The sequence below is a fragment of the Ovis canadensis genome, chromosome 3 (assembly GCF_042477335.2).
Source record: "Ovis canadensis isolate MfBH-ARS-UI-01 breed Bighorn chromosome 3, ARS-UI_OviCan_v2, whole genome shotgun sequence".
Taxonomy (NCBI): domain Eukaryota; kingdom Metazoa; phylum Chordata; class Mammalia; order Artiodactyla; family Bovidae; genus Ovis; species Ovis canadensis.
Genome location: NC_091247.1, coordinates 33,908,357 through 33,921,830, shown reverse-complemented (window position 1 = coordinate 33,921,830; position 13,474 = coordinate 33,908,357). Strand labels below are relative to the sequence as shown.

General features: G+C 54.4%; 1 protein-coding gene across 1 annotated transcript in view; it reads right to left on the bottom strand.

Annotated features, from left to right (window-relative positions):
* Positions 1 to 215: 215 nt before the first annotated feature.
* KCNK3 (potassium two pore domain channel subfamily K member 3) overlaps positions 216 to 13,474 on the bottom strand; it is a 39,124-nt gene continuing 25,865 nt past the window's right edge. The window contains exon 2 of the mRNA XM_069580265.1: positions 216 to 3,537. Within this exon, the coding sequence (XP_069436366.1) occupies positions 2,612 to 3,537 (926 nt within the window). The 3' untranslated portion in view covers positions 216 to 2,611. The remainder of the gene's footprint in view (positions 3,538 to 13,474) is intronic.

Genomic DNA, 13,474 nt, shown 5'->3' with positions numbered 1-13,474 from the left:
CCCGTCTGCTCCGGGGTCTGTCCTGGGTTCTGGGGCCCACTGCCAGGCTGAGCTGTCCCTCCACACCCAGAGAAAAATGAACCTCGAAGAGAAGTGCCCTCTATGTATCTCCCCCTGAGCTGCGTTTGCTGTGTGTGTCCGCAAACCCTGGCGGGGGAGTGGCTGCTCCCCAGTAGCGCCAAGGGTACATGATAACAGAGGCAGCTGAGCCTGAGCCTGGTCTCCATGGACAGTATTTATTAGGCGCCATTCTCGGTGTGAAGACAGATACACAGGAGGGGCTGAGGGCAGGCCGTGGCAGCTGCGGCCTTTGGGGTCCAGGGGCTGCCCGGGGTGAGGGTGTGGGTGCAGGGGCATGTCACCCACACGTATTGCATATTCTGTGGCAGTGTGCCCAGGCATAAGGCATTGGGGAAGCAGAGAGGCTGCCTGCAGTGGGAGGGGTGAGGGAAGCAATGTTGGCCTTCCAGTTCACTAGGAAAGACCGGCTAGAGACAGAGCAGCCCACTCTGTGAGCGCCATTCGGCCTCCTTCCCCACCATCTCCCTGCAACTTTGGTTGTGGCTCCCTCGGGATTGACGGGACGGGACCCCTCGAGGGCAGGGTCACACACAGGACAGAAGCAGCCAGCACCGCGGCACCCCTCAACGAAGATACAGAGGGCAAACCCAGGTCCTGGGCCCCGCTCTCTATGGCACCTGGGCAGCCAGGTCCTCCCCACTGGCACAGGACTCACACACAGACTTCCTCCCTCCTGGAGGCGCCCAGAGGCTGAGCATGTGGTCGGGGTAGGGCTGGGGCTGATCACCTTGGGGGCCCCCACTCCAGCTTCCCTGAATGCCAGGGTGGGCCCTGTTCAGCAGTGTTAAGGAGCTGACACAGGAGCAGTAAGAGGGAGTAGTCTGGAGGGGGAGAGGCCCCTCACCCACCCCTCGATGGTGTCCTGAGTCGCAGTCCCAGTTCCTGCTCTGGGTGCCAACGGTGAAGAGCCTAGGATCTCACCTCCATCTGCTGCCCTCCACCTGGGCTTCCAGGTCGCAGGTGGGGCAGGCAGTGGGTGCAACAGGGAGGGCCATTCCTTGCTGCAGCCATGGTTTCTCTCTAGCTCCTTGGGACACAGGTACCATTGCTGTCTGTGGGGCCAGAGACCATGTCCCAGGAGGACACGCCTGTGGCTCTCTAGGCCACTCTGCCGGATTCCCAGACTCCTAGAGCCCAGCTCCTGGCTTTTCGTTTGTGAGTCTCAGCTTTGCTTACCTGGCCCTAAGGATTCCCCTGTTTGTGAGGGGGAAGTTCAGAGACTGCGCAGGGGGTGGGGGTGGGGGTGAGCGTCCTGCCCTGTGTCAGCAGCCCACTCAGAGCCCTGCCTTGTGGCCAAGTGGAGGATCGGCTGAGCCCAGCACAGGCTCAGTCCTGAGCTCTGGTCCTGATCTAAGGGCCAGCTGCCCACCCAATGCCAGGGTGTGCAGGCCAGGAACTTTGCTTGCAAAGAGCAGGCAGAGGAGTCAGAAGGCAAGAGCACTCGGGACAAACAGCCTGTGTTCTTGCTCCCCTTTGCCTTTTGTTACCCGTGTCATCTTGGGCAAGTCGCGTCACACGTCTGGGTTTCAGTGCCATCTGTAAAATCGGGGTGAGAACTCCTGCCCTGGTGACCTAACTGGGGGCGGGGCGGGTGGGGGGGTAGGGTGAGAATCAAACCAATCAGTAGAGAGGACAGGGTTTTCCAACTTGCTCCTCAGATCTGAGTCAGTGATTAGTAGCAGCAGCCAGTGACCACAAGGAGGAAGTTTTCTGTTTGATTCCAAGGGTGGTGTCTGACCTGGAAGGCTGGGTCTGCCTGCAGGCCAGTTAGCTCTCATCTACCAGGGGACCATCCAGCAGACTGTTGGGCCCCTACCTGCCCCTTCCCTTCTCCACCCCTCCTGCAGCCTGCCTGCCCCTGCTTCCATCTGCCTGCCCTCTGGGGACTAGCTTTAGGGACTGCTGGGTTTCCATTTCCTCCAAAACTGCAAAGCCATGCAAAACGACACCAAAGGGCGTGGGAGACTGGGAGACACAGCTGGGGATGAGCAAGGGGAGTGGGACTGAGTGGGGGTGACCTCGACAAAGACACCTGACTTCTGGAGCCAAGGGAAGGCAGGAGACCTGGAAGGACAGAGGTATAAATAGAGATGCACACTTACACGGAACACTAATTTCCCTCCGGAAGGAGGGGGGGGAGGGGCTGGGGGGTTCTGGATACCAGCAGGGGCCTCTGCGAACTGGCGAGCTCCTAATTTTTCCAAAGGGATGGGAGGCTCCCAGCTTCTGCCTTCCCTCCTCGACTCCCCTCCCCCCAAGTTTCACATTTCTCGGAATTTGCAGGGCGCAGATGGGGACTCCGGGGTTCCTCAGAGCCCCAGCTCCTGCCGGCTGGTGCGAGCAGGCACAGTCGGAGAAGGGGGGCAGGGGGAGGGTGGTGAGGGGTGTAGGGGCGCCCCCACGGGGCCGAAGGCGGCTGGGGTGGTCCCTTCGCAGACCCCTGCGGCTCCTGGGGCAGAAGCCCCCTTCCCCCCCACCCCGCACCACCCCGCCCGTGCTCCTAGGTGCTCCAGGCCCCGGAGGGGGGCGTTCACACGGAGCTCCTGCGCTTCATGAGGCTGCGGAAAGTGGACAGGCTGTGTAGGCCCGTGGACACGGAGCTGATGGCGGAGCGCTGCGCCCCGCTGCACAGACAGCGGTGCGAGGGCGTGTCGCTGTAGCGGCCGCCCCCTCCCGGCGATGAGTGGCTCTGCTCGACGCACGTGTCGGACGTGGAGAGGTCCCGCGGGATGATCATGGGGATGGAGTACTGCAGCTTCTCGCGGCTCTTGTACCAGAGGCACGAGCACATGGACTGGAAGTGCAGCACTTCGGCGTAGACATTCCGGAAGCCGCCGCCGCCGCCGCCCGCCGCAGTGGATGAGGCGGTGTCGGTGGTGTGCGCGCTGCCGCCCCCGCCGCCCGCGCCGCCCGCGCCGCCCCCGCCGCCCGCCTGCCCGTTGCGCGTGAGCAGCGCGCGGTGCTCGGCGTCGCGCTTCTCGTCCTCGGCGTTCATGGTCATGAAGCGCAGCACCACGAGGTTGAGGAAGGCGCCGATGACCGTGAGGCCCGTGAGGATGTAGACGAAGCTGAAGGCCACGTACTGAGGCTGCGTCTGCAGCGCCTGGTCCTTCTGCAACGCCACGTAGTCGCCGAAGCCGATGGTGGTGAGCGTGATGAAGCAGTAGTAGTAGGCCTGGAAGAAGGTCCAGTGCTCGTAGTAGGAGAAGGCGGCGGCGCCGATGCACAGCGTGCTGATGCACGAGAAGAAGCCAATGAGCACCATGTTGGCCATGGACACGTCGGCGCGCCGCATGCCCAGCCCCCTCTTGGCTCGGTGCAGCAGGTACTTCACGAAGGTGTTGATGCGCTCGCCCAGGCTCTGGAACATGACCAGCGTGAGCGGGATGCCCAGCAGCGCGTAGAACATGCAGAACACCTTGCCGCCATCGGTGCTGGGTGCCGCGTGGCCGTAGCCTAGAGGAGAACGGGGCGAGAGGAGAGAAAGCACATGCTGATGGGGCTGCCCTTCCAGACACCTGCCTCCCTTTCCCCTGCTCTCTCCTCATCTGCCACGGTGGTGCGGAGTCTGGCCTCTTTTTCCCTTCAGGGAAGTCTGGCCGACTGCAGCCCACGAGGTCGCAAAGAGTCGGACACGACTGAAAGACTGAACTGAAGAAAAGATAACACAGTTACGGGCGCATCCTTGTCCCCAGGCACTGTGCTGGTTCCTCACTGATGATTTTTTCCGTTTATTTTTCTGACCACTCCCTGGGGGTCGGTAGAGAGAAAGAAGAAGCAGGGCGGGTTAAGTGCCTTTCCAAGGTCACACTGTTTGGAAGCAGAGCAACCTGCCTTCAAATTAGAGTCTGTTTGATCAAAGACCCTACCTTTTTCTATACCCAGAAGAGGAGCTGACTGATGCTGCTGTTGGGAACTTAGTCACGGGTTGCATGAAGAGCACTGGCAAGCCAGTTGGGAGACCTGGCTTCCAGTTCACTGCCTGTGAGCATTGGACCTGTTCCTAGTCCTCTCCAGGCCACGGTTTCCTTGACTATAAGGGAGGAGGTTGGACTTACTGAGTTCTGACATCCTGGGATTCGATGTGAAGGGAGGGAAACTGGGTTCCTTGATGAGTTCCTTGCTGCCAGCTAAAGCTTGGGGGATAGTTCCCCACTGGAGCTCCCAGAGGCAGCCAGCCCACTTGTGTCAGAGAGGGGGAAAGGAGACAGTCCCCTCCCCCCATGAATTAGTGCTCCACAGTCCTCATCAGATTCTGTCTGGGGCCCTGTGGTCATCCTCTGTGCCTGCCCCCGAAGTAGGGTCTGTCCTTATGGCGAGGTGGTGTTGCCTTTGTCAGAGCAAGAACCTTCCAGGTGTTACTATCACCAGGCAGGCAATCTCAACCCATACCATGCCCACCCTGCCCTTCAGTCCTTAGCCAGGAGCCAGGCAGAGGCAAAGCCTCCTTCTGAGCCAGTTATCACATGGCCTTCGTCAAGAGTTCTGCCTGGAGGACTTCTCTGATGGTCCAGTGGACAAGAATCTGCCCGTCAATGCAGGGGGCTCAGTTTCGATCCTTGGTCCGGGGGCTCAGTTTCGATCCTTGGTCCGGGAGGGTTCTACATGTGTTGGAGCAGCTAAGCCTGTGTGCCACAACTACCGAGGTGGTGTTCTAGAGCCTGCAGGCTGCGACTACTGAGCCTGTGTGTTGCAACTGCTGAAGCCCGTGCACCAGAGCCCGTGCTCTGCAACAAGAAGAAGCCACTGCAGTGAGGAACTCGATCAACACAGCAAAGCCTGGCCCCTGCTCACCACAACGAGAGAAGCCCCGCGCACAGCAGCAAAGAACTAGTGCAGCCAAAAAAAGAAAAGGTCTACCTGGAGACATGGAGGGGAAAGGACCTTGGATGGAAACTCAGAAGCCATTGGCACAAGTTCTGGCCCTGTCATTAGTGGCTGTGTGACCTTGGGCAAATTACTCCCTCTCTCTGAGCTTGTTTCCTCATTTGTAAAATGATGTCTACTGGTCCTGGCCCTGCTTCCTTCACTGGGTTATTAAGATACTTGTTACTTTTATCAATAGATTGTTATAATAAAGTAATGCTTTCTATTTTCCCCTCCCTTCTCAGCCTTACCAAACTTAACCAAATGCTTCTTCTCTGCAGCCATCCTGGATTGCTCACAGCTGGAAGTGATCTCTGCCTTGAGTGGCACTGAGAATGTTCAGCTTTGAAGTCCAGGCCCCGCTCTGTCATTCAGGCTCCCAGCTACATATGAACAGCTAATACTGGCTTGGGATCTGTGGGAGTGGACATTGCTGGACCTTGTCATGTTCCTGCCTACCTGCCCCCCGTCCCACACACATTGCCAGCCAGGCCTGTGGGGTATGCCCCAAATTCATTTGATGAGTTGATGGCAAAGCAGGATATCATCTGCCCTGGTGTCTGATCTGCATTCAAATCCTTACTCTGCTATGGACTATGTATGTGTTTTGTTGTTTGTTTGTTTTAAAAAAACTCTGAGGAGGGCCTCCCTGGTGGTCCAGTGGTTAGGACTCCTTCCACTGCAAGGGGCATGGGTTCGATCCCTGATTGGAGAACTAGGATCCTGCATGCCACTCAAGGTGGCCCAAAAATAAAAATAAAAAAACCTCCTTAGCCTTAGTTTCTAACATCTGTTAAATGGGGCTATAACTAGCACCTGCATCACAGGGCTTTAGGGGAAAAATAAGTGAGAGAATGTGTATAAGGCACTTAGCATAGAGTCTGGTACATATCAAGTGCTTGAATGATGAAGCGCCAGGTTTCCTCCACATTTCCAAGAGGTCACCTGGGCTGGTGGACAGTTCAGATCCAGTAAAGTCGGCATCGCTGTGAATCTTAAAGCTTAGGGAGGTCTGGGGTGTGTGAGGTTGCGGGCTGCTCTTAGATTGGGTTCCCCTGCTCCCCAACTATGGCATCTAGCTGGTGACAGTGTCATCCCTTGCCAGGGGCCTGGATAGCTGAGCTCTGGAGTCGCTGGGCCTGGCCCGTCTGGGCCCCAGCAGGGTGAGAACAGATTGTGCCCGCCAGCTTGGCCACGGCAGCCAGACCACAACTCACCTAGACAGCTGGGCGGGCCCTGAGCCAGAGTAGCTCCTCACCCTGTCCTTCCCTGTCCCCCAGCGGAGGGTGTGGGGGAGAGCCTGGCACTGTGGCTGGGGCTGAACACAGATTGGGAGGCATGGACCAGCCTCGGCTTGACCACATGCTGGCTGTGTGACCCTGGGCAGATCTGTTCCCCTCTCTGGACCCCTCTGGTCTGCTCTGTGAGCTTCAGTTGGTAATTCCTACCCTGGCCGTCACTGCTACAGCTGCCGTCAGGAGTAAAGGAGAGAGAATTCCCTAGTGCTCCAGGGATTAAGACTCCATGTTTCCATGGCCAGGGGCCTGGGTTCGATCCCTGGCCAAGAAACTAAGACCCCAAAAGCTGTGTGGAGCTGCCAGAAAAAAAAGTATAGGAGAGACTGGACATGAAAGTACTTTGGAATTTGTGGAGTTCTGGAAGGAAGAAGCAGTGAGCGGATCTCACGGGGGAAAGCCGGCCTGAGAGTGTAGTCCTGAGGATGAGGAAGTTCCCTCGGGGTCAGGCACCTGTATCCCACCGTTTGAAACATACGCCACTGTCACCACCACTGCCCCGTCATCTTGTGTTTGTTCATAAGCTGGGACTGCTCGTGACCCTCCATCCTTTAGGAAAACCCAGTGCCTGCCTGCCTGGCAGCCTCAATGCCCACTGTGGCTGCCCACAGAGTCCCCCACCCCTGCCGCAGAGCCTCGTGCCCTGCTACAGCCACTGTCCTGTCCAGGGTGGCCACTGCCTAGACATGCCTCACACTCTCAGTCAGATGCCCTCCAGGGCCCACTCTCCCTTCCTACCACACGCTGAGGCTTCAGATCTTATCCTTCAGATACATTTTAAACTTTAATGCTCAAAAACTTCCTACAAGGTCGTTATTATGACTATCTCCATTTTTTATGGTTGGAATAATGAAGGCTGGAGAAGCCTCGTGAGTTGGCCAAGGCCTCTAGACACTCTGACTCATTGCTCATTCCGATGCCTCAGAGCCAATTTATCACCCAGAAAGGCAACCAGGATGGGAAACTGAGGCCACAGAGAAGAGCATCCCACTAGGAGCCCCGTCCCTGGACACTGCCAGGAACTGGACGTGGCAGAAATGGCAACAGGGGTGTGATGCCAAGGCATTCGGACGCTTCTCTGAGCATCAGGCCTAGGGTCAGTGTGCCCCCGCCCCTTCGCCTGTTCTATTGTCACTGGGTGAAAGAGCGAGGGAGCCGGGAGGACCTACTGACGTGGGCACCCAGCTTGTAGGGGTGCCAGCTGGGGTGGAGCCTCTCCCTGGGGGCCCTGGAACTTCTGGGAAGTAACTGGGAGTTTGGCAAGGCCTGTCTGCCTGCCAGCAGGCTAGCCGCCTGCCGCAGTGCTCGCCCCCATCAGGCTTGGGTTTATGAGGGAGAGAGGGATGAAGGGAGTCCCCATTTTTACCTTCTTGTCCAGCCCCGTGCATCTCAGGGTAAGGGGCTCCCTCTGTTCTTGTGTGACCCTGACACACACAGAGGCTGTGCTCTGGGGCTGATTCTCTGAGGGTCCTCCCTCACAGTACCTGATGACCCACCAGCCAAAACTCTCATCCTGACCAGGAAGTTCAAGCCCCTGCCTCTCAAAGCGCTGACTGGGGCTGTGCCAGTCCCCTCTTCTCCTAGCCACCTTTTCTGAATCCACCATAGACTTAACGATCCTCAGAGCCAGAAAGGTCCTTACTGACCATATGGCCTAGTCTTTACATTGTACAGATGAGGTACTGGAGGCCCAGAGAGGGAGAGTGACCTGTTCAAGGTCGCACAGCAAGTGAATGGCAGAGCCAGGACTATAACCTGGGTTATTCCATCCCTAACTCAGTGCTCTGTCCTCTGCCCTCTGTCTCAGTATAACCTGTTCATTCAACCAGAACCCAGCAGCCCCTGCTTGGGAGCAACCCAGCTAAGAGATGCCTAGAAACCTGGCTGGAACATAGAATTTACCTGAGGAAGTCAGGTGGCTGGATGTAAATAGTCATTATGAATAGTTTGAGACAACAGGAAAAATTAGGTGGGATGGGAACCTCAGGGCCTCAGTTCTTCTCTTTCCTTCCCAACATCACCAAGGGGCTCAGAAATTGGCTGAAGCTCTGTCTTCCAGGGAGATGCAGAGGGTTGGGGTCCAGCCGTCCCTCTTACTGAACTTTTTCTCCCTGTGGCCTGTTTCCTTCTAGTCAAAGCACAAATAACCAGCCTGAGCCCTTGGTAATGGCCTTGGCTGGGTTGGACTCAGCTGTGTGGTCCTGTTGACCTCACATGCCCACATGCTTGAGTGCCTGATCTCTCACTCTTGGCCTAGCTGGCAACAGGGTTAGAACGCTGGCCACAGCCTTGGGTGGAAGAACATCATGGAACTAGGGGACTGGAGATCTGGGGCTCTGACCCTGCCCTGACCATAACCAGCTTGTGCCTTGGGCAAGTCCTTTTTCTTCTCAGGGGTTCAGTTTTCCTCATTTGTGACATGGAAAAATAGGAGAAGATAAAAGGTCCTCACCTTTCCACCCTGGCTATGGATGCCTTTCTCTTTTGGTTTACCCACTCATTCATATAGTCTAAATTTTGAAGGACTTTACATACGAAATATAATATGTTGATCAGTACAGTGTAGCTACTACCTAGAATAGGCACTGAATAGATAATTGTGAAAAAGTGAATTATTTTCCCATCAAAATTAATTAGAAACACATTTGCCAATCAGAACTTCTGATTAACATGGGATAACTGATTTTAAGAGACTGAATTAAGTTATTGTTATGCTTTTTAAATAGTGAAAATGGATATGTCTGTTTTCCACAGGAATCTCTGCAGTTTAGTGGTATAGGTAAGAGTAGCCTCTGGAGTCAAAGAGATTTCAACTGTGACCAGGTCATTTAATCTCCTAGGTGCCTTAGTTTCCTCATCTGTAAAATGGGAATAATGATGCACTGAACTCATAGAGTGGCTGTGGGGATTTGATAAGTTAGTCGACTTAAAATGCTCAGGATTTTGTGTGTTTAGTCGCTCAGTCATGTCGAACTGTTTGTGACCCAATGGACTATAGCCTGCCAGGCTTCTCTGTTCATGGGAATTCTCCAGGCAAGAGTACTGGAGTGAGTTGCCATGCTCTCCTACAGGGGATCTTCCCAACCCAGGGATCAAATCCAGGTCTCCTGCATTGCAGGCCAATTCTCTATTGTCTGAGCCATCAAAGAAGCCCAAGGATATTGGAATCAATAAATATTAATCATTATTATGAATATTTGGGGAAACATCAAGATTAGATGATCATTAAAGTTCCTTTCAGCATCCACATTCTTAGATCAGTGTTGCCCAAAGGTAGATTTCCTAGAATACTAATTTCATGGACTGTTAATAACTGTTGGGTGAGAAAAGTCTTGCTTAGTTAAATTAAATTGCAGGGAATGCTGAATTCAACTGGATTCTTTGTCATTTAAGCGGAGGCTATATCAGAGCCCTACACGTGTTCGTGAGCAAGGTCAGACAAAGTTGGGAGAATGTGCTTACATTTTCCTGCTTATGTAACCTTGGAGTGCTTCTGTTACGGTGCTTATTGCTGGACAAACGTTCCTTGGAGCAACAGTTTGGGAAACATTCTTCTGTAGCATCAAGAACTCTATGGTCCCTTATTCCAGGTCCTTGACTTTGAGATTCTCTGGTGTCCCACCTCTGGTTGGCCCAGCCCCTCTGTAGATTAGAAACACGCAGCCCTTGGTAATGCCTAGCTGCAACCTGTTTCTGGGTTCCCCGCAGACTTAGTTATCTAATGTAAATACGGCCCTGGCCAGGCTGATGTTTGCCCTAAGAGAAGGTGGATGAGATGACCTGTGGCCAGAGATGCCCACAGGCTGTGCGCTCTGGGCCAAGCTGGGCTGATGCAAAGCTGCACATGGGGAGGAGGTGTGACCTCAGGGTGCTGTCTGGGCCTGGTAGGACAGCCAGAGAGGACTGGGGGCTTGAGAGAGACAGGGCAGTTCCCGGGGACTGGCTGTGAGACCCTAGGTGCCCCCAGAGGGGGTGGGGCTCTCCTGCTGGGCCTGCGGAGGGCACCTCAGAAAGGCCCATGGAGGACTCACAGGCACAGACAGGGAGCCACCCCCTTGGTACAGAGGTGGCAACAATGTGAAGCCAGGAAGTAAGAATGGAGGCGCTGCTGGTGCCTTTGGTGTGTTAAAGGAGAGGCGGCGGAAGAAAGCTGGCAAGATTGCCCAGGCCTTCGGGAGGGAGGCAGGAGAGAGGCTGCCCAGCTTGGTGGAGGTGGGGCAAGGAGGCAGGCCTCCTCCATCCATCCTCCAGAATCCGGCTCAGACCTCGCCTTTTCTAAGAACCTTCAGAGCACCTTCCCAGGGCTAGAGGCACCTCTCCCTCTGTCTGGCTCCCAGGCCTGGATTTGTGCAGAGGAGCTCTGTAAGACTCTGAGCTTCTGGAGGGCTTGCAAGGCCCGTTGGTGTCTGGCACAAGGCCTGGTGGGTGCAGCTGCTCAGATAACGCTGTTCAGCCCAGACAGCCGAGAAGTATGAGATGTGGATGACAGAAACCTCCTTTAGACACCCAGGGTTGGGGGAGGATGGGGAGGAGAGGCCACTGTGACTCACAGCTCCTGCCCTCCCAGTGGCCCTCAGGACCCTGCGAAATGAAATCAGCTTCAGGGCCCAGAAGGGATCCCCTCTGTCCCAGGCCTGGCTAAGGCCTGAGGTAGGCCTGGGAAACACTCATGCCTCAAGGATCTGGCCTGGGAGGAGGGACCAGTGTGCAGAACTGGGTCTGGAGTTTGTCCCCCTCCAGGCCAAAGCGCCAGGGAAGGACAGTTCTCAGGCACAGCCCCCCTCCCTCGGCCCTGCCCCTCTCCAGGGCCTCTCTTCCCATCTTCCTGGCTCCTCTTCCAGCTTTTGTTTCTACTGCCCACCATGGTCCTCCCCCTTCTCCACCTTCCTCCCCAACTTTCCCCTGTGGGGGCCTTCTGCCCTCTCCTCTTTCTCTCTTTAAGCTCGCTCCTATCCACAGGTGCCCCATGACTCTGGCTCAGGGTCCTCTGATGTAGGACAGTCCCCCTCTTTCCCCCTCCCCAGGCTCACATGGGATTAGGGGGAGTTGAGGAGGGGGGGCGGTGCTGGTGTCATGGAAAATCGCCGCGGCAGCCAAGGTCAGTGTTTGCAGACACAGCCTGGCCTGAAGCCAGGCCTGCCTCCCTGGCCAACTCCCTCTGGCCTATCCCAGAGGCCAGCTTTGCACAGGGGCCCTCAGAGGCACCCCAGGGCTGTTCTGTGTCCCAGGGGCCAGGGAGCCATCCGTCCTGGAGTATGGGAGACTATGTATTTCAACTCGTTCATTGTACAGATGGGTAAACTGAGGCCCAGAGAAGGGCAAGGACAGAGCCAGGACTGAAATCCAGGGCATTCTAATCTTGCTCAGTCCTCACTGCAGAGGGGAGCCCTCAAAAATCTGTTCTGGTAGGAAAACAAAGTGAAGGTTGTTGTAAGTGTCCATTAAGTCAAAGGCTAGCTTGAGGTGGGTGATGGGGACAAGAGAAGCAGACCCAGATGATGAAACCATGGTTTTTGATCTCAAAATACCTGTTTGAAAGCAGATGCAACATCTCAGGAGAAGCACTTTGAAACCTTCAATGCCCCATCCAAAGAGAAGGTTGTTATTACACAAATTATTAAGATGCAACGCAAAATTGGGAAATGGTTCAGGAAGAGTTTACGATGGTGGGACCTCAGGGAGAGCTAATGGTGGAGAACTCCAGTTCAGGTATCAAGAAGGGCTTCACGGAGGAGATAGTATTTGCTCCGAGCCCTGAAGGATGGGTGGGAAATACAGGGCTCTGATGGAAGGGAGCTGCTAAAACAGACACAATGCTGGGAAGACACGTGGCATGTTAGGGGCAGAGAAAATTAACCCAAGGCTGAGTGGCATTCTCACTAATGGAGGGTGAGGGGGACATGACCAGACTCTCTCAAGAAGGCAGCTACATTATACATCTCAAGAACCTTGGAAATGTATCTGCCTGTGACCCTGCAATGCCACTTCTAGGAATCTCTCCTGGCAAAAGAACCAGAGATCGGAACTAAGATTTATGAACAAGGATGTTTATAGCAGCATTTTCATTGTGAAAAATTGCAAACAGTCTGAATGTTCATCAATAGAGTCTGGGTACTCTTGCCTGGAAAACCCCATGGATAGAGGAGCCTGGTAGGCTGCAGTCCATGGGGTCACTAAGAGTCGGACACGACTGAGCGACTTCACTTTCACTTTTCAGTTTCATGCATTGGAGAAGGAAATGGCAACCCACTCCAGTGTTCTTGCCTGGAGAATCCCAGGGACGGGGGAGCCTGGTGGGCTGCCGTCTATGGGGTCGCACAGAGTCGGACACGACTGAAGCGATTTAGCAGCAGCAGCAGCAGACATTATGTGGTGGAATATTGTGCTGCCATTAAAGTGCTGTTCTTAGGAGTCTCTTAATTACATAAAAAGACTACTATTGAATATGGCATACAGATGGTAGGATACAACTCTTTATGTAATGGGGTCCCACAGTAAACATACAAATATGAAAAGTGTAACTACACACACACACACACACACAGAAATGGAAGCTAAAAAGCTCCTGAGAGTTTATCTTTGTATCATGAGGTGAAGTGACAATCCCTCAGTTGTGTCTGACTCTTTGCGATCTCATGGACTGTAACCCTCCAGGCTCCTCTGTTCATGGAATTTTCCAGGCAAGAATACTGGAGTGGGTTGCCAGTCCCTTCTCCAGGGGGATCTTCCTGACCCAGGGATTGAACCTGGGTCTCCCTCACTACAGTCAGACTCTTTATATCTGAGCCACAGGGGAAGAAGCCCATTTGCATCATGGGCTCATGATTAATTTTAATTTTCTTATATATATATTTTCTACAGAAATCTATTACTAAGTAGAAAGCAATGAATATTATAACAACAGCAAAAATTGGGGGTTATTTGGAGCAGAAAGTTCACTTGAATAGTGAAAGTTGGTATGGGAAGCAAAGCTAAAATGTGAAGCGCTTTGAAGGGGAGGGGCAGGAATTTAATCTTAACTTGAAGGCATTGAGGAGCAATTGACAGCTCCTGAGTATGGGAGGCACGTGCCAAAGAGGTAAGGAGATGGATTTTCCTGGCACCCCTGTGTGTATTGGTGGGGATGGCAGTGAGAAATGGCAGAAAGAATGCAACAGGAGACTTCTGCACGGTTCCATTGTCAAGGGCTCAGGCTTAAACTAGACTCAGGAGGGGAGAAGGCAGGGGAGGAA